This window comes from Drosophila ananassae, chromosome 2R (genome assembly GCF_017639315.1).
Source record: "Drosophila ananassae strain 14024-0371.13 chromosome 2R, ASM1763931v2, whole genome shotgun sequence".
Lineage (NCBI taxonomy): Eukaryota > Metazoa > Arthropoda > Insecta > Diptera > Drosophilidae > Drosophila > Drosophila ananassae.
Window position 1 is genome coordinate 25,772,534 of NC_057928.1, and position 26,101 is coordinate 25,798,634.

The 26,101-nt window shown below is 47.1% G+C and overlaps 3 protein-coding genes and 1 long non-coding RNA gene across 4 annotated transcripts; 2 read left to right on the plus strand and 2 right to left on the minus strand.

Moving 5' to 3' along the window:
- The first annotated feature begins 1,483 nt into the window (after window positions 1-1,483).
- Window positions 1,484-4,881, plus strand: LOC116655910. Its single transcript, XM_032454879.1, has 2 exons — window positions 1,484-1,672; window positions 4,831-4,881. Exons 1-2 carry the CDS (start codon window positions 1,484-1,486, stop codon window positions 4,879-4,881), a joined length of 240 nt encoding a protein of 79 aa, XP_032310770.1.
- A 500-nt stretch (window positions 4,882-5,381) lies between these two features.
- LOC26514749 lies at window positions 5,382-7,631 on the minus strand. Its single transcript, XR_001408805.3, has 3 exons — window positions 7,588-7,631; window positions 7,495-7,530; window positions 5,382-7,441 (listed from the first exon to the last, which is right to left on the minus strand). It is a non-coding gene; the product is annotated as an uncharacterized LOC26514749 (long non-coding RNA).
- A 1,524-nt stretch (window positions 7,632-9,155) lies between these two features.
- On the minus strand, window positions 9,156-10,692 carry LOC6507615 (protein tfg-1). The gene is made up of 3 exons (XM_001955969.4): window positions 10,443-10,692; window positions 10,223-10,372; window positions 9,156-10,167 (listed from the first exon to the last, which is right to left on the minus strand). Exons 1-3 carry the CDS (start codon window positions 10,530-10,532, stop codon window positions 9,235-9,237), a joined length of 1,173 nt encoding a protein of 390 aa, XP_001956005.2. The 5' UTR covers window positions 10,533-10,692; the 3' UTR covers window positions 9,156-9,234.
- A 9,117-nt stretch (window positions 10,693-19,809) lies between these two features.
- Window positions 19,810-26,091, plus strand: LOC6507444 (LIM homeobox transcription factor 1-alpha). The gene is made up of 3 exons (XM_001955968.4): window positions 19,810-20,928; window positions 24,414-25,289; window positions 25,354-26,091. Exons 1-3 carry the CDS (start codon window positions 20,223-20,225, stop codon window positions 25,611-25,613), a joined length of 1,842 nt encoding a protein of 613 aa, XP_001956004.1. The 5' UTR covers window positions 19,810-20,222; the 3' UTR covers window positions 25,614-26,091.
- Window positions 26,092-26,101: the final 10 nt, after the last annotated feature.

Genomic DNA, 26,101 nt, shown 5'->3' on the forward strand with positions numbered 1-26,101 from the left:
AAGACAGAAATGGAAGCTACTGGCAGTGGAGAAATGGGGAAATCAAGAAAAATTGTTTAGTTCTTTCGCTCGTAGCTCTCTCGTGATGGCGGAGAATAATGGCTCGGGTGTGCTACTTGGGGCTTAATCCATCTTAGTCTAGTCACATCCACTGCGATGACGACGGCATAAGGATGCGGATCGGAGGCTAAGGGGCTAAGGACGGCGATGACGACAACAACGAGGACTTTGAAATGTTGCCTTTGGGAAATGTGAAAAAGTGGGAGGAGGACGAATGTAAACAAAAAACGAAATTATTCTGCAGCATTTGTTCGACTTTCTTTTTGTGCCTTTTGTTTAAAGCGCTCCATTTTTTTGTGTGCTCATGCGAAAGCGCCTTAAGTTATGCTGCCATTTTTTTCGTTCTTCGCTTTCTTAGCCAGCTTTCTTCTATTTTGAGCAATATTTTTTGTAATAATGTTGCCTCGCAGCAAACGCGGCTAAATGAAATGAATTGTGAAAAATGTGCTCCTGCTTCAGTTTCAGTTTCTCGAAGGAGTCGGGACTTTTTTGTGGGTGGGTTGGGTGATTGGGTGGTTGACTGGGTGGTTGCTGTTCAGTGGTTGAGCTGGCCGCTTTCGAACTCAATTACATAAGAGCAGCCTGCACACATAGCACTTTGGCAGTTTGTAATTTTCGGCAAATGGCAAGTCACATAGCCAGGACCAGAGTCCTGGCCCCGGTCCAAAAATCACGTAAAATGTCAAATTGCGAAACGTCAGGAAAATGGCGCGTTTGTTTTGTCGCTCCCATCCTTGTCATTTCGCTTTATCTACTATTTTAACGCTCAAGTATTTCTCGGGCCCCCCAATTCCCAATACCCACCCACCCACACCCCTGCAGCATTCAAAGCACACAACAAAAATGCCAACAATCCAAAGTTGAGTTTTCTTTGGAATTTCTTGACGTTTTTTTCCGCTTAGCTCCTTAAACTTTTTTCTTGTTTTCCTTTCCTTTTTGACATCTCTGCTGGGGCGGCAACATGCGCGCGCCACAATGACAATTGCTTATTTGTGTTTGTGAGTGTGTGTGTGCGAGAGCTAGTGGGCTGGTGTGCGTGTGTGGGGGTGGGGGTGTGGGTGGTTTATGGGGGTGGCACTGCCACAGTTAACATGTAACTTCAACGTCAACTCAAACGGATGTCGTCCTCGTCCTCGTCGCCATTTTGTTTTTTGCCATAGAGGCACGGAAAGGAATAAGTTAGAATCTAATATGAAAGGTTTTTAAACTTAAATTTAAAGGATTTCTCTATAAATATAAATGAAAAGATTTTAAGCTTTTATTGGATTTATATTAGATATTTTCAGAGTTGGATGCTCATTCGTCACTGGTACTGGTATATTACGTTATTAAGACTTTTTTTGTAGGATTCTGTAGTACCTTCAACTAATATTATTAATAAAATTCTCTTCAATTGTTTCTCTCTCTGTAGCTGCCTTTTTTCATGGCTTTCATGACTGTTGACTGCTCTCGTCTTGTCTGTGACTCTTATGGCCCTGTTTTGTATGTTTGCGGAGCTGCGTTCTGCTACGCATTCCGTTGGTATTCTACCATTAATACTTGTCTACTTAACGGTAAATTACAGACATTAAACGCACGCACCCACACACCCGCACATCCTCGCCGAAAAAGAGTGTGTGCGTGAGTATTGGTGTCTTGAGCGGGATGGCGGATGGCAGGATGACAGGACGAAAGGACACCCCCCAACCACGGCCCCACTCGGATGTGCTTATTTGTTGTCAGTGCGCGTCAAACATTTGAAAACATTTATTTTTGCCCCGTACGAATGCTTCAATACTCGTAAAGCTTTGCCAGCTGACAGCTCGTCGCCAGTTGCCAGTTTATTTTTTGCCACGCCCCCGTTCCGGCTCTCTATTCGGCCCGGAGTCAGGAGTCCGGAGTAGCTTTCCCCACCCGAAAGTAGGCCGTGATAAATGGCAGGACACTGCCTGACTAGGAGGCTTCTATTTGGCCCACAAAACTTGAAAAATATCTGGGTTTAAACAGATTTTTGCCTAATAGGTTTAAAGATGGTTTAAAATGTCCTTTTTTCGTCCTTAGGTTATTGTAAACAAATAAATCCATAAGATGTTTTTAAATAGGGTCTGTAGTTTGTACTTTCTTTGAAAACCACACATTCAATGGGTTGCCCAAACAATGTTTGTTTGAGAAGAGATACAGCAAGAGATAGAATTTTAAGGAATTCTAAGGATAAGTTGGAAAAAATATATTTTCCATCTGATAAAAAAATCTAGAATATCCTTTCAGTTTGATTTAATTCTTCTACTCGAGTTTTGAGCGGCAAGGCCGAAGAATCAACAGAAAGTAAAACAATACCAAAAATCAAACACACAGGACGACTGAAAGGTGATGCACGTTTCCCTGCCACAGAATATCCTCCTGGCCAGGATCCGGCTCAGGATTGAAGTGGATGCAGGAGGCGGGTGGGGCGGGACGGGATGGCAGGACTTGTAAAATACTTTTGTGTAACTTTGGCTGAAAACTTTATTTTGTGTATTATATATCCTGTTAACAATATACTTCAGTGCCGTTGCCGGCGCTTCAAAGGAACAACAAAGCCCCACAGTCACTTAGCACTAGACGGACGTGTGTGTGAGTGTGTGTGTGCTACGTACTAGTGTGTGAGTGTGCGAGGCTTGTGTGTGAGTGCGGTTTCCGTTGGCCAACAACCTAAGTTGGTTTGTCTCATGAGCAGCGCCGAATGCTTTTAGCTTTCTTTTGTTTAAAATTTGGTTTGTGTCAGCAACCACATGAACGCACACACACAAAAAACCCCCACCCTCGCACACCCAAAGCCAAATTGTTTTAAAAGAAAGTCAAAGGTCTTTTGCAGACAAACAAGAAAGCCGGAGAAAACGGTGGCTCTGGGGCGGGTCTGGGCAAATAGGTGGCTCCGGCGAACAGAACTTTTTCAAACTAAACAAGTCATGCACATTTTTGGGCCTCACTGTACCGTAGGGGTATGTATCTGTGAGTCTGTTTGCTTATGTGTGGTTGTGGGGCTCACTTCCGTTTCCGTTCCTGGCGGAGCCCTCCCGTACACGCATACATATGCAAATTTTTTGTTGCCGCTTATTTTGAGGAAATTTGCATTAGTCCTGTTGAAAAGTTTCTGGTACATTTGCATATTTCACTTGAAAACTTCTTCGTCCTTACAGGATCAGGATGTATACATATATATGCTGCCTTTCGATATCAATCGAAATTACGCATATTCATATATTGGCTTTGAGTTGGGATATTTGTTCAGTAGACACTGTCCACTAGACAGACAGCAGTGACTACTTCCGCTTTTGAAACTTTCGAACGGATCTGGTTATTTGACTTTCTAAACCATGCTTAATTTTACTTTAAATTATTTAATTATATTAATATAGACAATCTAATTTCACTTAAACCTTCTCTAAGGAAAGTTACTTATCCAGGCACTCCCCGTTCCAGGACTAAGCTTTCTTTCCCTCCAGACTTTAACACAAATCACTGAAAGGGCCGCCAGCCAAAGGGCCATAAATACCAAATTGACACTATTACACGGCCATTCACAGCATCACCCCTTAATGTCCTGAAGTCCCGCCCTACCAGCCGTCCGCCGCCCACCGCCCTTTACCTGTTTGCCCAGTTTTCACAGCCGGGGAGCGCGTGTCTGCCTTAATGGACACCTTCCAGATTAATTGCTGCCGGCTGGAGCGTTCTAATGGCAGCGCCGGCGACCACATGAACCGCAAAAAGAACAAAGCATTAAGCGGGGAGCGCGGCGGAATGGGTGGGATGGGGTGCCGGGAAGGTCGTGTGTTTAACCAGTCAAAGTCACGTGTCAAATAAAATGTCAACAAAACAATTGAGTTATTTATTTGGGCATCCTCCACAGCCCATACCGCCGAGGGCGGCAGGGCGTTTAATTTTAGCCGCCCACCGGATCCGGAGACGGAGGAGCGTGTGTTGGGTATTTAAAAATCCATTGGCGGTCATTCTGCTAAATCCGAGAGTTACTTTGTCAGTTGGACGGCTCAAGTGTTGAGTTCATTGCAATGCAAGAAGGGAGACTAGTTTTGGGATGGCCGGAGCAGCCCCTGCACAGGGCGAAATTTATCTCAGGCTATTGGAAGTTATTGAACAAAGTTTCAGCCAAAAGTATATGCCTTTCCTAGTTTTAAGAATCCTTTTCTCTCAGTGAAAAGAAGGCTCTGGATTCGCTCAATTGACACGTGCCGGCCGCAGCATCAGGATGTGCTCGCACTGCTATCCTTGCGGGCTGCTGCTAAATGATTTTCTAGTTGCCAGGCAGCAGGATTAGCCGATGACGGGAGTGTCGCTAGAAGTCCTGGGCCTGGACCGAGTAATGCCCTAAGCCGAGAGATGCTCAATTGAAACGAAAATGATATTTGCACAGGCCGGGCCTGGGAGGCCGCTGGCTGTTTGAGTCCTGCGAGCATCCTTTTCGGAGCTCGCTGCTAAGCAAATACAAATAAAGACCTTTGATGTGAATTTATTGGCAATCGCCAGAGATGAGGATGTGGCACAGGGGGAGGGATGTTCCTCGGCCGCTGAGCAGGAGCAGGGGAGGAGGCGGATAAGCCAGGGCGTGAGAAACATCCCGAAGAAATTTGCACAACAAATGTTTATGAATTTTGTGTGGCCTCAGTGGATGCATAAATAATGCATGTGTGCCGAAGAATACGGCCATTGAATACATGAATCCCAGCGCCAATGCCTTTGCATTTATATGCGCATAAATAAAGCTAAATATTCCATTTAGATATTGACTGACAGGACCGTGCCAAGGACGATGACGAGTACGAGGACCAGTGTTTCATATTGTAATGTTTTTCATTCTCATTCATAAATACTTTTGGTCATAAAACCTCAAAGTCACTCGGCACGTGGAAATTATGAGACTCCCAGCCGCAGCAGGCAGAGGATGTCATAAAGTGAGTCATGGCCTTATCCCGATATCCCTCTCCCCCTGCTAAATTTCTGAACTCCTTCCCGGGCCCACTCCAAACAGCATAAATTATGTAAATGCAGGCCGAGGAAAGCTGTCTCAATCCCGTTCCAGGACGATGCCCGAACCCAATGCTCCTGGTACTACTATTAGTGCAAGTCCGGGTTGTCGGTCCATTAGGCTCACCACACGCTCTGACCTCCGCCCACACCCACTCCTCGGGAGAATTTCAACAACATGTTGCGGGCCCAGGCCTCGAACAAAAAAGGTCAACATTTTACGGTTGATTAAAGTGCGCCGGGCTGCCTTGGCTCGGAGCGATTTGGGGCTCGCAAATTGCTGGAATATTTAATGAAGTGCATAAAAATAATTTGCAAAAATATTTCATGCATTTCGGTTGAAAAAGATTGAACATATACATCTCGCTCCGGTTCGGTTTGGATCAGTTTTTCCCATTTTTGTCAAAGTTGGTTTTTTGTGCAATTTATTTGTAAAACCGCCGTTGGCCAATTTGCGCATATTTGTTAATGGAAATTGTTTAAATGGTCCGAAGTATTTGCCCAAATAGACTCCGCCAAGTGGCTCGGACCAGGCCGAAACCCGCGGCGTAATTGAGTGAGAGAACAGAAGGAGGCACAAAAGGTCAGCTCTTTCTGCACCCACATCACCCCTGACCCTGTGACCCTCGTCTTAACTGGACTCGCTTAAATGTGCCACACAACTCCGGCTTATCCCTGCGGCTCGGGTCTTTTTATTAGAGCAAAAAATATTTCAATTATTTCCAGGCCTAAGCCAGCTCCAGACTCCGGACTTAGCAAGGTGTTAATTTGGCTAATTTCGCTGCCGGCTCAAATATTTCGAATTATTTTATATGAAACAATTTGCAAACAAAAACAAAAGGTCTGTTTTTGTTGAGAGTAGTATCCCTACTGGAAACGGTTCAAGTAACTCATATCCTCAGAGAACCCATAGTCGAAGGATATATTTAAAGGTGATCTGGTTTTATGAATAGATTAAGAATTCCATTCTATTTTAGTTTCAGTTAGAAACTAAAAACCAGATTCTTGTTTCCAGTGGTGTTATTTTTTTGGATGAAATAAATTAAGCCAACGAGTTTTTCGGAACCCTGCGTTCAATCGCAATAACAATCATGATCGCCTTTTTGCTCATTGCTATTCGGATGGTGACAGATTGCGTTGCCTGACAAGCCAAGCTTCAGCCTCGTCCTCGCTACCATCCAGGAAAAACTCGTCATTACCACATCCAACCCTCAGCCCGAAAATCGAACCCGGGTGGTGGCTGCAGCCGGAGGAGGAACAAGGACAAGCCCGCATCGTAAAAAGCGTAGCGCATAAATGACGAGGCTGTTTCCAGCGGAACAGTGCAGAACGGGATGGTCTGAGGACAGGGACAGGGACAGGTCCGGGGGCGATGGCAGGCAACTAGCAGCTTGTTGGACAAGTGGCGCCCTTGTTTTGCGGAAAGTGTTGATGCCTTTTTTGTTTTCCGGGCGGTCGACGAGATTTTATGGCGCAGAAAATTGAATGATTGATCGCAAAAATAGGCGCAACTAATTAATTTTCAACCCTGGCAGTCGGGGTGTCGAAGGGGCGTGGCTGCAACACTGATGTCGGATGTCGGACCGGCGGCCACCTGCAAAGGAACACCTACCCCCGGCCGGAAGGAGTCTCACTTTTGTCGCACATTTGCATAATTTGCAAGTTAATTTAAATGACTTCATCGGGAGGATATAAGGGATTTTCACACGTGCGTGCGTGGGTCGTACACATTTTTTGAACTTTGTGGCGGCTTTGGCTAAGCCTGCCACGCCCCCTCAGTCTCAGCCCTTTCAGGCGACCGCAATGCCACTTTTTGCGGTTCACTTAATTTTTGTCATTAAGTTGGGCGAGTGGGAAGTCGCATTCCCATCCACTACTCCGCCCCGGCACGTGGAGATGATTTAGCTCCTGCCGAAATAGTAGTTTCTATCCAGTCGCCAACTAATTTATTCATGACATCATCATTAAGATGTCGTGGCATCTCGAATCCTTTGAAGCGGCGCCTTCACCTCCGTATTTACCTAATCGGAGTCGTCGTCGTTGTCGTCGCCTCAGAGGGCACAGCTCCTTCTCCTCTGCCAGTTCCGTTTGCTCTTATTTATGTTTACTTTGCGTCGAGCCAAGGCAACCAGGCAACTACTTTGTTTATGTTGGGATCTCTCCTCATCCCGCCGGAGGCTTTCACGGGCCCACCCGGGTCCTATACGTGGTTCTCCCATGAATTTTAATAAGTGTAGCATCGGGATTCTGGCTCTGGAGCTTGTCAAGTCGAATTTGAAAACAACAACCTCAACTGCCAATAATGGGTGTGGTTTCCCTTGGATCTGTACGCTTTTCGGTTCACGTTAAGGGTTGGAACGCTTCCGACAGTCGATGGGCTCTGAAATACTTAATTGAGAGTCGGTCCAATCGAAAAACTCCATGTGACGTTACCTGTTTGTCGTTGCTAGCTGTCAGTGCTTCCTTAACCTTTAATACATTCATTAGTAAAGCATAAATCATACCGAGATTCTTTAATTTTCTTACCAAAGCGTCCATGGCCATCCTGGCGAACCTCTTTTCAATATCCCAAAGCCGTTCATCTGACAAGGGGTCTTCAATTTTCGAGTCCTTTGACATCCTGCGCCTGCCATGCAACGGCCACTGCAACTGCGTCCCGCTCTAACCGAATCTGGAGTTCTGTTGGTAATTAACTTTGCAACACTTGCCGTGGCCATGAATGGGAAACTGGCCTTCGAGTGCGGCTCGAGAGACGCACACGCAGCATGGAGCTTTTTGTGGCGGCTGTGGCAGGAGGAAGTATGTATGTGTGTGCTCGTCAGTCGGTCCAGCCGGTGGTCAAATGTTGAAATGTCAACAATGACTCCTTCGTACCGCTGGTCCTCCTGCTACTGATTGCTGCTGCTGCTGCACTTCATCATGGCCGGAGTCGTGACTTCGGACTCGGGAAAGAGGAGTCCACCACAGTCGCACAGTGTCGGGATCCACAAAAAGGCGAAAATTTACATTTACATTGACTGAATGCTGCCGATGGCCAGAGCGATGTCCCGTAACATGTCCTGTGAGCAGGAGACTGATTGATTTCGAGTGCGTGTGGGTGCACTCCAAAAAAAGTATGCTACAAAATGGTTGCAAGTTTTTATTTTGAAATCGTATATATTTTCCAAAAATACAAAGTGTTGAACAAATTTGAAATGAATATAAATGAATAGTGAGTAAAATATGAATATGAAATATGAATAAATATGAATGACAGTCTATTTTTTCAGTTCAAAAAAATAAATATAACCTTAGATCCTGAGGTTACAAGAAAAATATATATTCTCTGAAAATATGGAATTATTTTTATGAAAATCAATCATTTGGATTAGTGAGAGTGTTTCCTCTGAGTGTATGAGATGGTTGTGTGATGGCCGGTAACGAGTCTTGCGGAAAAACCACCAAACATATTTGGTTTGTCATTGGATGCAGTGAAGCGTCCTCCAATTGGCAGTGGGAGGTAGTGGCTTCCAGAGTGGGCAGTTTCGGGCGTATCCCGAATGGTAGTGTAGCAGGACGATGGCTTCTGGCGACTGGAGTGCCAAAATGTAGCCGGTCGCTGATATTGACATGGGGCGCACGCCAGTGGGTGTTTCTTTTCATGTCCGTACGTGCATGACAAGTGGAGCCTCAATTGGTTGTCCTGCCAAACAGGACCAACACTCACACACACACAGACATCCGGAAAGTCGGAGGCAAAAGCCATGGCCGCTTAACTGCTTTTCTACTGAAGCCATGTTGATTTTTTTCACTGGTTACACATCGTTTCGGTTCGTTGTTTGTGTCATTTGCCTGCTATGCGGTTGTACGAGTGCTGTGCATGTGTGAGTGCCTGGCGGGATGAGTCCTGCAAGCATGTGCCTCATATCCTTCTGTGTGCATGCATGTGGTGTGCATGCAATGCAAACTTCCCGGTCTGTTGTCGCATGTCGTTGGCCCTTTATCGTTTCCTTGTCGTCCTTCTTACGGTCCTGTATGTATTCGTATCCTTAGCTTTCTCTCATTTATTTTTTTTTTTTCAAAACATGGTTTCATTTTGTTTTTTATTTTTTTGTTTTTTCTTTTTTTTAATATTTTTGTATTTTATTTGTTTAGTTTCGTTGTTTATTTGAAGCAGATTTTAAAGTTGTTTTTTTACTTATCGACTCCCTCGCAGTTGCCAGCGTGATCATCTAGCTCCTCCTTGGTCTCGACCTTGAAAGGGCACAGGCTGCAGCTGAAGGGCTTCTTTACAGACTCACACTTGGCCAAGTGGTCGCCATACTGATCCCAGTTGGCCAGCTGCTTCCAGCAAAAGCGGCACTGCATCTTCTTCTGGATAAAGCATCTCCCATTCACCAGGGCCTTGATGCACCGGAATCTACCATTGTAGCAGTATTCGCATGTGGCCGAGGCTGGAGTGGTCCGGGTGTCAGCATGCAACACGGCAATCATTTTTAAATCCAGCTTGCGGATCTCGTCGCACAAATTCTCCACTTTAGCCGGAGGAGCTGTCTGGGGATAGCCAGGATCATTTGGATAGTACTCCAAGGGCAACGGCGTGTTAGTCGGAGCACGAGCGGCATTTCCACCTATACCAGCACCGCCACTTGTTCCAGCGCTTCCATTTGTACCAGCGCTCCCACATGTACCAGTACCTCCATTCGAGGTGCCTGGGTATGATTGATATCCAGTCTGAGCAAACCCATTATTAGGTTGGCAGTACCCGTAGGACGGACCGGCTCCAAAGTATTGCTGCTGCTGCTGGTACTGCGACTGCTGTTGGAATGGCGGCGGCGGCTGGTACTGTGGAGGAGGCTGGTATTGCGGCGCCTGTTGGGCTCCGAAATACGGAGCATAGCTCTGGGGATTCCCAGCGGAAAAATACCCCGGCTGAGTTTCTGCACCTCCCAATGATCCTCCCGCCACTGTCGGCTGGGCACCATACACATACTGAGGGAGTTGACCTCCGAACTGAGGTTCAGAGAGGTTCTCCGGCTTGGGAGCCACGTACGGCTGCATGCTCATGGGCTGCTGGCCCTGGGTGCTGAAGGAGAAGCGCTGGAAGTCTCGCATAAGCGAGGAGAGCTGCAAAGCCAAACAATAATAAACTGAATTCAACCCAAACTAGGGCATAACATACCGCTGGAACCATGCGCTCGGGAATCGTTCCCATCATGAAGACGCCCCTCTCCGGTCCTGGGGTGTACATCCTCAGCGGCGGAAGCGGATTATTGAAGTTGGGGCGAGGAGTTGTCCCGTTAAAAGGAGGAGGCCGGAACTGGCCATTGCCCTTTTTGAATAAAGCGAGCCAATTAGATTCAAAGCTTACAAGTACGCCTGGGAGAGCAGTTGAAACTTACGGTGAAGTTGCCATTTAAGTCCTCGAAGAAATCGTAATGCCCGAACGCACTCATTTCTTCATAAAACCAGAATGGATCAAAATTTGACATTTTAACTTTGGAAATTTCTAAACTTTTTCGATTTTTCTGTTAAGCTTTCGCGAAAACGCACGTTGTTTCCTGCACCACGTGAAAAAAAGGAAGAGGTGGGGGCACTCCGATAACGTAAAATGTCAGCTTACTTTTCATCGGAAGACAGTTCTGATTCGGGGGTTCCAGGGCTACTTGAAAAGTTTTCATTTTCAATCAAGTTTCGATCAACATTTTGGCGATTTTTGGGGACTTTTACACGTCCACTTATCTTTTATCACCGAAAAAAACTGTACAATGTTTGAAAATAGATTCAACGGCCTTTAAAATTATTTAAAAATTTTGAAAATGTATTTATGTATAAATATTCGAACCACACTTAATAGGCTTTAAACTTTCGCAGATCCTTCGCATTTCCATTTCTCACACACATGCGATGTCAGGCCACTTGCTTTCAAGGACCTCGACCTCAAGGACTACACATGTTATCCCCGTTCAACTTGAACTCTTGATAAGCTCTCTGCATTTTTTATCGCCGCGATCAGCATCGGTACCTTGGCCCATCATCAAGTGCCGTCCCACCCTCCGCCCAATCGAGCATCGAGCGCCGCGTATCTGTATCCGTAGCTGCCTTCCAATATCCGTATCTGTAAGTGATACATCCCAATAAAAATAAAAAGTAAAAAAACTCCCATGAGCACACACACTCGAAACGTGGCAGCGCGTGTTGCTACTTAATTGTTAAACATTTTGTAACATTTCGCCGAGATTAGCATCGCAAAAAGCAGCCAGAAGGGGAATTTTTCAGAGTGCCCGGGGCACCCTCGGGGTGTGGTCTGGCCTGGCTGGGTCTTTGCAAGTCAAACAGGTCCTCTCAATGGGAATGGGAATCGGACGATTGCCCGCCAGGTCCAAATCCTACTACTCCGCCGCGGGTAGTTTGTTTGTTGATGTTGCGATTGCGATGCGCGGATAATCTCCGCCGAGGCACGTGAGTCCCCTGTTTGTTTATTTGTTTGCCAGTCAGCCGGCCATACAGTCATCCAGTCATCCGTCCTTTTGTCCCGTGTCCCGTGGCTCTTCACTTCTCGATTCCATCGCCATAGTCTCCGTGAAGGTGTAATATCGTATGTTAAAGGCACCGGCTCGGCAGGAACAAGGGAGCGCACTCCGGGCACGCGGCACAGATTTTTCACATGGATAAGCTTTCCTCCTTTGGCTTGCACAACTTTTCAATTCCAGTTTTCGATTCGCGGGTCAAAACTTTGTGGCGCTCTCCATTTACCTAACATTGAGCTTCAAATTCTTAAACGGTGGGAAATGGTTCAAACGCCCAAAATGTAACAAGGGCTCCTTGGAAAGATTTACAAAAAATTTTAAAAAAACTTTGATGCAAGATTTAAGTGCAGAATGGTAAAGAATCGGACAAGAAATCGTTTAAGGTATACCGCTCAAGGATCCGATGAATATTGGCCAAGATATGGCTATCGCTTTGGGCCATATAGCCAATTCCATGCATTTCCGGTATTTTCAACGGGGGTCCCCCAGAAAAATGAACGAAAAATCGATTTGAAAATTTGTTGTTGGGTTTTGAAGCAGATTGAAAGGGAATCGATCCAGAAATCGTTTAAGGTATTCCGCTCAAGGATCCGATGACTATTGGCCAAGATATAGCCATCGGTTTGGGCCATATTGGCAATCCCATGCAGTTCCGGTGTTTTCCAAGGGAGTCCCACAGAAAAATTAATGACAAATCGAGTTAAAAATTTGTTGTTTTGTTTTGATGCAGATTGACAGGAAATCGATCCAGGAATCGTTTAATCGTACTCCGTTTAAGAATCGGATGGTTATTAAAAAAGATATGTCCTTTGGATGTCGTCTAATTTTGTAAAACATTTCCCTAAAATAAAAAAACAAAAACATTCGCTTAAAAATTATTTTTTGGTCATTAGGAAGCTCAATATAATGTTTTACATATCAGGTCGTTTAAAGAATTCAAAAAGTGAGTGATTCTGAGAGTCACTCGAGCCCAAGGACTTCCCCTTTGCGCTAGTCGCCATTCTGTTAAACCGTTTGGCTTGTATCCGCTGACCATTGCCAAGCTATTTTTGCAGATATATTTACTCTCGTGGATACTGGCATGGGGATGTGGCCACTTTTGCTGCCATTTTGGCCGGCAGACATTTTGTTCCTTTTGGTCCTGGCTCTAATATTTTTGGCGACTGCTGCCGCTTTTTGCGCAGCCATTTTGTTCGTCCTGCAGGCGCTTTGCCCCGCCAGTCCCTCCTGTACCCCCACCCTGGCCTCCTCTCCGAAAGGATCGAGTCGCAAGCATTTTTCGCTGGCATCGCATTTTTTGCTCTGCTCCTTTTGCCACTATCCTGCCAAAAACCATATCCTGTGCGCTATTTGCTTTCCTCGATTTCTATTTGCGCCCTGGGCGCTGGTGTCTCTGTGTGTGTGCGAGTGTGTGTGTGAGTATTCCTAAGTATGCCGAGCATGTAGCTTTTGGTATTTATGACTATTGTCGGAAAGCAAATATTTGTCTGCAGCGCATAAAAACAACAGTTAAACGAACGGGCTACGTAAACGGAATATGTATGAGATGGCCATTGCAATTGTGTGTGTGTGTGGTGAGTGTGTGTGTGTGTTGGCCATGTATTTGTATTTTTTCTGGCTTTCGCCAGGATCTCCCCACTGCCTTGCCTTTGGTCTTTGTCGTCGTAGTCGCTGGGAATAATAAAAACAACTCCAACAACCACAACAAGTGCTACCCGAACAACAGAAACTACTGCCAAAAAGGACCTCGTTGTTTTTTTGTCCCTCCTTTTTTATTGTTTATTCACTCTTGGTCTGTATTTTTATGCTTCTGCATTTTTATGCTGACCTCAAGCTGGTTTAGCCCCATAAACGCTGCCCGGCCATTGGCCATTTTAGCTGAAAGGACCTCTAAGCTGGCAGGAGCTGGCCAAAGTCCTCAGATTGGTTGGTAGAGTTACCATTGAATAATAGATGTTTTTAATTTTTGATATTTCTGTAAAGAGCCAAAACAAGTACCATGGTGGAGGGTATAAATAAAGCCAGAAATCAATCCAACTCCGATAACAAAGGATTGCCCTTTTCGCACGCCAACGCCAATATCCTTGCTAGCCCCTGTCAAAGGACCTGAAAACCACCCACGGTCATAACGATTGTTTTCAGTGCCCTGCCCTCATTTATTCCACACTAAACAAACCTCGGAATCGTTCCCATGGGCCGCATCACACACATATTCGACGGGGACAGATTGAAATGACAACTTTTAGTATCGGCGATTGGCCATGAAGTGCGCTTAACGACTGGGTGGACACAGATGCGATCCATATCCATATCCCTATCTGTATCTGAATCTGTATCTGCTGAAAGCAATTTGTGTAAATATTGAAACGTTTGCGATGCGAGCAAAGTCGCAATCAGAGATTGTGCGGCTGATTGGAGTTTGGCAGAGAAGTGGATATGGGGAGTGGGCATGGGTGGGAAAGTGCCAGGGGAGGATTGCTCTGGGAAGTGAAACTTTTGAAAAGGGATATCCGATGTTTGCCCATTACGGCGTTATTATTTATGTATGTGTATCTCGGGCTGATTTCCCAGCCAGTTACCAGATAATAAGCAAAATCACACCAATTCCCACCGTTGAGTTGTAGGTGGGGGCGAACTAATGACTGACCACTGACCCAAGAAATGCTCAAAATTCAAATATTTTTCAAATTAAACTTAAAACACTTTGCTTATTCTGTGCTCGGCCAATTTGTTGTTCTCTCCGTTTTGTTTGGCAAAAAACGCTCTTTACACTTGACTTCAAATCGCTCAAAGGACGCGTTTTATGCGTTTGCGTTTTGGCCGGAACGGAGGCAGCTGAAAAAGTATAGTCTAGAGCTATGGGAGTACCAGGGATTGGGACGGACTCCCGGGGGCATTTGGCGGGTTACGCATCAAAGCGTCCGTATGAAAAATGGCCAAAGCGCGATACGACAAATTGAAAGCAAGAAAAATATGGCTGAAATGTTGCTTTTTCAAACGGCCAACGGGCTGTCTAGGGTGCCGGAGAGTAGATGGAGATGGCGATGGAGCTGGTGATGGTGATGGTGCTGGTGATGGCGATGGTGATGATGATGGAGCTGGAAATGGCGATGGAGCCGGGTGACGATGATACCCACCAAGCCGGCAACTGATGATGGCGTCCTGCCAATGATGAATGCCCCCCGAAAGCCAGTTCGCGCTCACATTCCGCGTTCTCAACGCAAATGAAATTGGAAAATGTTCTGGCGGGCAAAACGAAAATTCTGCTGAACAGTGGGGGGAAGGAGGGACTTGGGGCTGGGAGCCAGAGGGGGCGGGTGCAGGAGCGGGAGCGGCAGGACTAAAGCGGCCACTAGCAAAATGAAAAATAGTCAAGAAAAAGCAGAACGCAAACAATTTGCGGGGCCATCGATGCCGTGTGTAGCACAGTGTGATTAGAAAGGATATCTTATACTCCATAATATTCCATATAATAGGGTTTATTAATAGAGCTTCATTAAATGAGCTTCATTTGTCAGGAAAGTAATATACCTATAGACCTACAGATAAATAAAGACATCTTAACCTCGCAAGGATAAAGATACCTGGCATAATTTAGACTGATAATATCGTAATGATTACTTCGTATGTCTTTTAAATGAAAGTATCAATTATTTAATTTTTATTTCGAATCACAGTGTCTGAATGGCTCTTTTGAAATATAAGTTTTATGGCTTGTGCTGGGCGGCACTGAAAACACGCGTATGAATCGCGCATCCGCCCTCTGACCTCTCTGACCTCCCTCTGACCCACCACCCACACCCACAGTGCCACCCCACTCCCACCCTTGGTTACTGTCCCTGGAAAGCCCCCAAAATCTGCAAATCTCCGGCGTAGCCAGTCACTGGCAGCTGAGCAATTTATTGCCGCTCCAGCGCACGCCAAATGAATATTGGTTTCGGTTTCGGCCAACTGGGGCTTCTATTTGATTTTGGCTTTAGCGTATTGCCAATATTTGTATTTGTCTTTGGCGTTTGTCGTTGCCCAAAACTTCAAAGTATCATTTTCATTTTGACAGGCCGGAGGGGGCCAGGAGCCCGTGCTGGCAAGGACGAAGGGCTGCGGCCGTTTAAATATTTGGGGAGCCGGATTTCGATTGGACGATCCGGCATTCGGCATCCAGCATTCAGCATTCGGTATTCACCCTGGCCACAGCCACAGTCTCTGCGGCTCCCAGAATTCAAAAATTTCACACCAACTCACAACTGTTTGTTTTTGCTCTGGAATGCGCAAATGCAGATCCACTGCGATGTCCAGCGGGCTGACTCACTCTTTCCAGAGCCTCATTAAATCCAAATGTCCGGACTTGGCATAAACATCGTTTAATTTCCGATTCGCGATTCCCGATTCCCGATTATAAACAAGAGCCTGCAAAGTTGCAGGCCGTAAAAAATATCCAAAAGTCAAATAAACCACAACAGCCAATAATAAACAAAGTCCCAGTGGGAGCTCAAGAGAGATCAGGCCCGGGGGAATAACAAACATTACTAAAATTGGCATTGAACAAACAAGGATTATTACTGGTGACTTGAAGGCCCAAGGAGCCAGGAGACAGACGATATTCAAAACTAAATTGAGCACATGCTGCGCCACTTCACTTCTCATCCTCATCCACATCCACATCCACATCCACAAAGGCAGCCTTGGAACCGCACTCGCCTTTCAGGTCCTCGCTCCATTTTTGGACTCTCAGTCCTGCGTGTCCTTCACGTCTAACGTGTCCTGGTTATGAGCAAGGCGAGACAGCATGTCTGTCAGTGGCTGCCCGTGAAGGGAATCCGATTTCGATCAGGGGACGAGTGACTGCCTGTAGATGGACTCGGGTGCTGGCTTTGGACAGAGAATGATTAAAGGCAAGCGGCACTGGAAAAAATTTGTGAGCCAATCCTTCGAGTCCTATTCTTATAGACTAGTGCCTACACTGACTAGTACTACCTTGAGCCCAAATATTTATTTAAAAGTTTTTCCTTCTGTGTACTTAAGCTGCAGCTAAATCTAAACATCTGCAAAATTACGCGCATAAATCCTTTAACACTTTTCCTTCTGGCCTGGAAGGCCTGGACGGCAGACTTGCCACCGCTGGGGTTGCATTTGCCACGCGGGGCACCATCAAATTAGCCCACTTCAGGGTCGGCCTGCTGCGCGCCCTCCGCTCGCCTCCCCTACTTTCCCTCTAAGGATGCTAGTGCAGTGCAGCCTTCGCGCCACATCCCATTGTTTACACATATCATATTTGGTGGCAGGAGGGCGGCTGAGCAGCCGCACTGAGAGAAATTACTCTTAGCTCTCTATTAGACTCCCTATTAGAGAGATATCCTTTCAACCAGCACACATTTTCCACATATTTTTCTAAGAGCAATGGCAGCGTGTTGACAGTTTTTCCTTGTTCTCCGAGCAGCTGTATCGAAGTCCTTCTTGTGGCAAAGTATATCTTTTTATTTTCTGTAGGAGCCGTCGAGTGTTCTGATTATAGATCCTTGGCAAAACAAACAATGACACCACCCGCTCCATCTGGGGCCAATGTTTCTGCTCGACTGGCCGCCAAAGGCTTGTGGCTGCAAAGTAAATGTTTCCATCTAATGACCCCTATGCCGGGATCCGCAATGGTGGTCCTGCGAGGCATATTTCAAGGAGTCTTGTGCGGTTTCTTCCACTGGGTTTCTTTCTTGCCAGCTAAGCAGCCCGGCAGTGTGGTAGCCCGACAGCTCCTGCCACTTTCCACTTTCCAATGCCTCTTTAGCGCTTATCATGCTCAGATGGTAATTGAAGGGCCATACAAAAACTATTTATCCTGAGGCTGCCGACCGTGCTCCTGTTGTTATGGTTGTTGTTGTGGTTGTTCAATATTACCCAGGCGTTGTCCATTGATAAAAAGGGCAGGGACAATGGACGCACTGAACCCGAATCGAAGTCTGAATTTGAATCTGAATCCGAATGCGAATGCGGCCCGAACCCTTGCTACCCTTTGCCGCGAGTCCTGATTTTTATTAAATTTGTTTCCAGTTCCCTCGCCTTCCCCGTCCCTTCCGATCCTGTTTACCTTCCTGTTTTATGACAATTTCCACTCCGAGCCATTGTTGATTTGAGGTAGTTTTCGGAACTCATCGACTCTGTAATGTTGTCATCATAATGCCGATGGGTTCTGCGTTTTGTCAAGGTTAATTGAATTTTCGACTGTTGCTATCTTGCAGATACGGAGCCATTTATCTTTATGGGTCCTGTATTACGGTTATAATTTAGCCACAGCAGTGGCCAGCTGACTAGTGGAGGACCCCTGCCATTACCCTTATCTGCCTGAGGCGTTTTACGGTCTGGGATTAATTATACACACGCCTCTGAATGGCTGCCAATTGCCGTCATAAAGTGTCCCATTACCATCTGAACTTTGCCCGGAAAAGCTGGTTGCCAGGCTGGAGACAGGCGCGAGAGTCTCTATGACATATTGATTGATAAGTCAGACATATATTTCAGGTGTTTCAGTAGGACTCTTCCTCTAAAATCCCCCAAAAAAGATTCGGACACAGAGTGCCTGACTAAACTCCTAATAATTACTTTAAATTCAGCGCACACTTGCCGTCGACTTTGTTGTGTTGATGTGAGTTTTGATGCGGATGCGATACGGAAAACATTCGCATCAGGTCAGGGGGAAATCGAGGCGGAACTCGTGCTGCAGATACTTTTCGCTGCTTTGTTATAATTCCACAGCAAATGCGCACACCGCCTCAGATCCCGAGCTAAGGCTTCGGTGGCCTTTGTGCCAGTCGAAATCGGTAAATAAAGTTTTCAAAGTTGCACAAACTGCCGGGGAGGGGAGCACAGAGCACAGAGTTCAAAAAACAAGAACCGAGAAAGTAGAAAGTAGAAAGCAGAAAGCTGAAAGAAGCACGCCATGCCAATTCCCGGTACAAGTGCTGCTTGATGCGAACAAGTTCGCAAAATTCTCGTACTTGGCCCGGACTGGGGCTCCTGCCAGGTAACCCTAAGCCGGCGAAACATATCCGACTTCAAGGAGAGGGGTCCTGGTCGGCAGTTCCCGCTGCGCCAAAGCCTAGTCTTAAGCCGCCCCATGAAGTTGCCAAAGCAGAAGACATCCTGCTCCGACTCCAGAAGAAGTGCCCAAAACTTTTGTGCCCAGCCCCATGTTTGGTTTGTCTTTCCAGCTTCCGCCTTTTTCTCCACCGCTCCACTTTCTTTTATTCTTTCAGCCTGCGAGTGTGTGGCAGTGGCTGTGTCAGTGTGGGCCTGTTTGCGGAGGCGGATAGTTGGCTGGTCTTTGGGGGAGTGGCGGAAATGGGTTTCTGGCCTGGTTGCTTGTCAGTTGTCGAATGGCTTGTAAGGCTCCAACAGGGTGCAACACTTTGAGGGAATATCCTTAATTTCCTTATTTTAAGAAATTCATTTAGTTTTGGGCTATTTTTGTTTTCTAAAAAAGGGATTTAGGTAAAGTAAGTAGGATTTTTCAACATGGTCTATTAACTTATTACTTAGTTTGAACTTTACTATGGATAGACAGCCTGTATTGACTTTATAAAATATAAAAAAGTACTAAAAAATGTTTAGTTGTTAATATTCATCTGGTTATCTGGATCACCCATTTTAAACGGGCTTCTCAAACTTTCTGCATTCGCAAAAAGTAGAATGCAATTTCGAAAAAAGGCCAAGAAAGACAAGGCCATGGGTGGGTTGTTGTTGGCGCTTTTGTTATTATTTTTGTTGGAGCTGCTGACATTCTGGTCCAGTCTTGCCACTCAAAGCAACAACTCGAGGAAATTGTCGTCGCCGAGCAGCGAACACGCCAAAGTTGCCGCGAGTGCAAGTGCAAGTATGTCTTTGTGGCCCAGCAGCTGCAACAGCAACAGCAACACCAGCAACAGCAACACGCCCCTTGAATCGCCTAGATTTAAAGCCAAGACTTCCTTCAAGGAAGCAACAACAAAAATATAAAAAAGAGGAAACAAAGGGACTTCCCCTGCGGCATGCGCACCGCATAAAAATGGTCGCCGGGGAAATGGCCTCGGCCAATGGCAGCCCGGCTGAGGTGTGGCCTCTGGTGCCGGAGGGAAATTCTCTCAGCGCTCCGGAAATTTCCTCGCCAACAATAATCACTCGAGACATGCGCCGCGCCACCGAAGGGACGGGGGTTGTTGCAGCGGGCACGGGTGCAACCCTTGCAACACGGAGCCACCCCCGGGCCGCCTCTCGGAGGCCACCCCTGGCCGTCCCACGTCACGTGCAGCAGAGTCCGTCGTCGGCAGTTGTTGCTCCGTTGCTTTTGTAAACAGGCGCAGGCGCACTCAGGCGGTTGCGCCTCACGGGGGTACGTTTCGGCAGGGACTTTTGTCCGCCGTGCTTCTCAGCGGAAGGGCAAAGTGAAATGCTTTGATTTCGCTGATTGTTCGATCACACGCCATCTGACAGCGAACGCGGCTGGTCGTCCTCGCTCCGCAAGCGGAACACAGCCAGAGACATCCAAACAATCTTTCGAATCGGTTCGATTTTCGTGACGAGTTCGAGTGTCGCGACTCGCGAGTGATTCTGTGAATAAAACTGAACGAAACTGAACTTAAACAACAATAAACAATAACAAATAAAATAAAAAGAAAAGACACTGAGATGTTGGAGTTCTACCCGATGCCCACGAATCTGAATCCAGTCGGTGGCGGCTTGTATTCGCTGCAACAGAACCATGGAGGTGCTCGGTTCCTGGACAATCCGAATCCCAATCCTGGCAACAGTGGCAGCAACACCTTGCACCTCAGCACCACCAACAACAACAACAACAACAACAGCCATTTAGGAAACAACATTTCCGGCAACAACAGCCCAACGGCTTCGTTAACGGGTCCCCTAATTTCCGCACAACAGCAGCAACTCCACCAGCATCATCCGCAGCAGCAGCAACACCAGCAACAGCAACACGCAGTCTCGACCACGCCAGTGCCAATTAACAGCTGCCCCACGCCCACAGGACATAGTCCAAGCAATAACAACAACAACAACAACACGGGCAACAGCAATCACTCCGCCTGCAACACATTAACAGCTGCTGCTGTTGCTAATGGTGTTAGAGCTGCCACACCAGCAGCTCCCTCAGTCGCCACCTCGCAATTAGGCGGAGCAGTTGCTGCCGCTGTTGCTGCTGCTGCCGCGGCGGCTGTTGCTGCTGCATCGGCAACATCGACAACGGGCACACCAACGGCCACTCCAACCTTGACGCCAGCCGCCACAGGAGCCGGAAATGGAAATGGAGCTTCTGCTGGAGCCGGAGCAACATCGGCCGCCCCACCGAAATTGTCGGCCGATTGTAGTGGACGCACAGGTATGTTCCAAAAGTATTTTGCACACCGGCAGTCGAGGCATTTCCCCGGCTCTGGTCCCGGCCCCATTCCGGGAGCCGTTCCGGGGTTTTCACGCTTTTCGTTTTTGGCATAGTTGCGTGTGCCCAGCCAGGGGGTCGGAGAGCTCGGCTGCTTCTCCTGGCAGGTGCGAACCTGTAGGCGGCAGGGTCCTGATTGTGTGCGGCCACCTCCGCCCCCCTTGCTGGCCAACTCCGGCCCCAGTTTGCGTGCCAAGTTCTTGGGCTTTGGGCCAAGAGGAATTCTTTCCTTTCGGCAAAATAACCAAAGCGCTTATCTGATTCGCTTGAATGAAGGGTTTTAAATTGTAGGCTTCTATAGATTACCTTATGCTCTCATGAACTCCCATAATTTCATCACTATTATCACATTAATGATTCGGCCTGTTTGCATTTGGTTGCCATTAAATATTAATATTTTCAAGGAAATCGGAAATAATAATATCATGGGACTAATTCAATATTTGCAATTAACTATATTTGTTTAGGAGTTCATTAAAATTGTTAAACAGACATGTTTTTTTGTTAATATGAGTTACATATTTCTGTGGCTATTTAAAGCAAATAAAATTAAGTACACACATAAATCCTAGAACTGACCTGGCAGGACATAGATTTAGTTTGGTCGGGCGGGAAGGGGAGAGGCGTTCGGGCCAAAGTATTGCCAAAAGTATGAACGCAAGTTGACCACAAAATAATTTTGACAATGAACCTGGCCGACACCCGCCCGTGCCGAGGGCGTGGCATAACCAATAAAAGGCTATTAAGGCAGGCCACATCCTCCATCCAACGCACACTTCCACACATGCGTTGGCATGCAGACACAAACACACACACATGCACAAGTCAGCCATGCGAGACAGCCAGAAAATAGGCAACACTTTTCGGCAGAAGCTTTCCAGCATCAAGGAAAGTGTTGCCGGTGGAAAAGTTTTGCGAATTTCCCCCTGAAAATGCAAAGTGTGCAAACAATGTGTGATGCATATACCGAGAAGCCCTCGTCCGAGGCCAAGTGGATTGTGTTTTTTTTTAGATGGACCTCCTTCTAGATCTGGGGCTTCCAATGAAATTTCTATTAATACTTGCCGCTTGCCATTTACCATTTGCTCCGCCATTGATCCAAATGGCAGCAAATAGTTTCCGCTTCCGCCACAAATGCGCTCCGAAAGCCACTCCACTCGACTGCCAAACTACTATCAGTGCCCCCACAGTTTAAATTCAACTATCAAGCTGCCAGAGGTCGAGGAATTCCGAAATGGCAGTTCGGGGCGCTCGGAGGACAGAAACCAGACCACGGAAATGAGCACACTCAGTGTCAGGTATTCCACCGAGCGTATCAGCATACATATCTGGCTTCTGCGGTGGCTTCAACTTCCTCTGCTGCCAGAGAGTGTGTGTGTGTGCCCCAAGTAGGTGGGCTAGTGTGTGGAACTGAAGTATGCGCCATATGCATAGCTCCATGTCACTTTCTCGCAGAGATCCAGGTACACTGCAAATCGAATGCGGAAATTGGTAGTCTTGCTAATGATTTTAATCTTTTGGTAGAGGAATCTAGTATGCGTCCTCAATATAAATATATACTTTATAATTCACATAACAGTCCTTTTTCGCCCCGTGTAGATAGCTTCTATGTACAAGATTTTAAGACCGAATTGGCAGCCGTCATTACGGCTGTCCCATTATGAGCTGTCTGTCAAAGAGGCGAACTGCTGCCAAAAAAATCTGCGCGGCACGTGGACGGACTCAGCTCCGGTTGGTGGCTGAATTAGTGCCAGGAGTCGGTCGGCCCGCGGATCTCCACAGTCCCCCATTTATCTCCATAGACCTCCGCCCGGGCTGTCAATGTGTCAATAAATGCACCATATAGTGCGACAGATAAGCGATTTTATCGCCGATAACGCCGAGGACACTGTTCCGACGCCCATGTCTATTAGCTGGTTATAATTTCTTTTTTTTTCGCTGTTTATCGTCGAGTTGATTTTGGATTTATCTGCTGTTTAATCTATGTATTGTGACATGAGTGTGCCGCACTTGTTTTCACTGTTTGCGCTTGTTGTTTGTTGATTTTTCGACAAGATTCGCCAAGGGCTGTGGGATATGAAAGAGAAAAGCCCGAAAACACACAGAGTCCTGGGCCTGTTACCAAAGGCCAACAAAGGACGAGCCTAGTAACCAAAGAGTGGCGTTCGTAAAACTGCAGCAAAATGCCATAAATTTCGATTAGATTACACAAACGGAAACCCGTCACACAATATCGATGGGAGAGAGCTCTAAAAAACGGCGAAATTCAAAACGCTATTCCTCGGGGCTTAATCATCTGAATCATTTTGCACGTTTTCCTTTTTTTGCACTTTTGTTTCGAATTGGAAAACCTTTATCGGCGATGCGATTGCATGGGGATATTGGGCGATATAGTACTGCGGCCAGACCAGGCAGAATAGGAGAACATTGTCAGCTATCCCCAGGAGTGGCTTAGCACACAAAGCTGGCGCCCCTTGGAGAGGCTAGGGCGGATGGTGACCCCCTTCTCCTGGCTCCCAACTATCCACGCACACATCTGCATAGACGTAGCCGCCCCTCTGTTGGGGTGGCTGTGTGTGTGGGACCGCCATTGTGCCAACCATAAATCATGCACATTTTTCTGCCACTGAGCCACAGCCATATAATATAGCACTCCCCTCCCCGGCACTCGCCATCCGGCCTGGCTCTCCCCAACTTGCTGCTCATTTTTCAAATGCTTCCATACATTTTTCGTGGCGGTCGTCATATATTTTTTATGTTTACTGCAGGCAGCTTTTGTTGTGTTTTCGGGTACTACTTTTTATGACTGGTTTACAGTTTCAAGAGCGCCTCTACGGGCGGAGGATTAGTGCCGCTGCTCAGGAGTGAGTTCGGGGCGCGAGGCGGGGTGGAGCCCTTAAGTCCGTATGTAAAAGTGTATCCTTCGGCATCCGATTAAATTTGTGCAAATAAGCAAAATCAATTGAGCGCCGGATACAGATAATGAGGGAGATTCCCGAAACAAATACAGAAAACTTTACGTTTCAATTACGCATCAACAAGCTTTCAATACAAGCTGTTGCAGGCGACAGATAATCTTTTTTCTTTTCTGTTTTCCCCGAAGAGTTTCTTTCTTACATTCCCTGCTCCGACTTCGACAGGAAAAACAAGAGAGACGTTGAAGCATTTTCACACGATTCGATTGTCAGGGAGGTCCTTGCGCCAGTGGCAGCACATGTCATGATAATTTCGCTGCGACATGTGCTGCCAGCACGTATACGCCGCGTACGCCCATCACAAGGGGGAGAAGAAAAATTCCACCATAAGCGAGAAATCATAAGCAGAACAATATTCTTTTATTGGGGTTTATTACATGTTTAAACTAAAGGAATTTTGTTATTCTCCTAACTTATCCTAAATACTAATGCTATTCTTTATCCTCTCTCCAGAAGTGGGCCACATCAAGTGCGAGAAGAACTTCGAGCTGTGCGAGGGCTGCGGCCAGAAGATCCACGACCGCTTCCTGATGAACGTCGGCGAGGCCAACTGGCATGAGCAGTGCCTCGCCTGCTGCTACTGCGGCCTGCAGCTCCACCACACCTGCTACGTGCGCAACTCGAAGCTTTACTGCAAGATGGACTACGACCGGCTGTTCGGGGTCAAGTGCGCCTCCTGCTGCCACGCGATCCTGCCCCAGGAGCTGGTGATGCGCCCCATCCCGAACTTTGTCTTTCACCTGCCCTGCTTCGTGTGCTATGCCTGCCGACTGCCACTGCAGAAGGGGGAGCAGTTCCTGCTGCGGGACGGGCAGCTCTTCTGCTACCGCCACGACCTGGAGAAGGAGATGTTCTTGGCGGCGGCCGCGGCCCAGCACTGCGGCTTCGTGGGCCTGGATGAGGAGGACCTGCTGCGGCCGCGCGATGGAAGACGTGGCCCCAAGAGACCCCGCACCATCCTCACCTCGCAGCAGCGGAAGCAGTTCAAGGCCTCCTTCGACCAGTCGCCCAAGCCCTGCCGCAAGGTGCGCGAGGCCCTGGCCAAGGACACGGGCCTCTCGGTGCGCGTGGTGCAGGTCTGGTTCCAGAACCAGCGGGCCAAGATGAAGAAGATCCAGCGCAAGGCCAAGCAGAACGGCGGCTCCGGGGGTGGCGGAAGCGGTCGGGGAGCCGGCAACTCCAGTGCCACCGACGACAAGGACACCAACGACAAGGAGGACAAGTGCGTCAAGCAGGAGATTGGCGGCGACAGCTCCGGTTATCTGGGCGGCCTGGACAGCACCTTTGCTAGTCAGCCCTTGAATCCGAACTTGCCCTTCTCGCCGGACGGTAAGTTAACATTACATGAGTGTTAAGAGTGAATATCCTTTCTAACTTTCTGGAACTCTTACAGACTATCCGGCCAACTCGAACGACAGCTTCTGCAGCTCGGACCTCTCGCTGGATGGAAGCAACTTCGACCAGCTGGACGACGACGCGGACTCGCTGTCGCTGAACAACCTGGAGCTGCAGTCGACCAGCTCCTCGGGCAACCAGCACTCCCACTCCCACTCGAATCCCCACGACATGCTGGCCAACCTGAACAACAGCCTGATAAACCCCATCGACAAGCTGTATCTGATGCAGAACTCCTACTTCAGCTCGGAGCACTAGATGGACAAGAGATACGATGCGATCGAGAGGCAGAGACGAATTTATTAGCGTTAGAGTTGCAGGCTCCGATCGGCTAGGGATCCCTCAGTCCTTCAGCCCCTACCCAGAAGCAGAGGACATCCCGGCAGCTGTTACTTTACATCCGTAGCGACGGCATTGAGTTGAAGTTGTAGAACAAGATACATGAAATGTGATTTTTTTAAGCTAATTGAAATTTTAAGATTCTTGAATTGTGGCGATATGGAAGAAGGACGAAACTGGAATAGCAGTACATTTTGTTGTTAGTCTAGACTCTAGAGGCAAACAAGAAGAAATTAATGTAGAACATCTGAGAAATTAACACGAAAACACGTCATTGTGCCCCCTATGTTTGTAAATAGTTTTAGCCCCACGGAAATTGTTATTAAATGTAATTTAAAAGTCAATAATTGTATTAGCAAGTGCAATTTAATCTGTTCCCCCTAAAATATACATCTTAACCGAATTTC

Excerpts from the sequence above, each read along its gene's own strand:
- LOC116655910 (XM_032454879.1), top strand. The coding sequence starts at position 1,484 with ATGGCTTTCATGACTGTTGACTGCTCTCGTCTTGTCTGTGACTCTTAT. Across the intron at positions 1,673-4,830 it reads CACATCCTCGCCGAAAAAGA|GACCGTGCCAAGGACGATGA; the intron begins GTGTGTGCGTGA and ends ATTGACTGACAG.
- LOC6507615 (XM_001955969.4), bottom strand. The coding sequence starts at position 10,532 with ATGTCAAATTTTGATCCATTCTGGTTTTATGAAGAAATGAGTGCGTTC. Across the intron at positions 10,373-10,442 it reads ACTTAAATGGCAACTTCACC|GGCAATGGCCAGTTCCGGCC; the intron begins GTAAGTTTCAAC and ends TTATTCAAAAAG. Across the intron at positions 10,168-10,222 it reads CCGAGCGCATGGTTCCAGCG|CTCTCCTCGCTTATGCGAGA; the intron begins GTATGTTATGCC and ends TTGGCTTTGCAG.
- LOC6507444 (XM_001955968.4), top strand. The coding sequence starts at position 20,223 with ATGTTGGAGTTCTACCCGATGCCCACGAATCTGAATCCAGTCGGTGGC. Across the intron at positions 20,929-24,413 it reads CGATTGTAGTGGACGCACAG|AAGTGGGCCACATCAAGTGC; the intron begins GTATGTTCCAAA and ends TCCTCTCTCCAG. Across the intron at positions 25,290-25,353 it reads CTTGCCCTTCTCGCCGGACG|ACTATCCGGCCAACTCGAAC; the intron begins GTAAGTTAACAT and ends GAACTCTTACAG.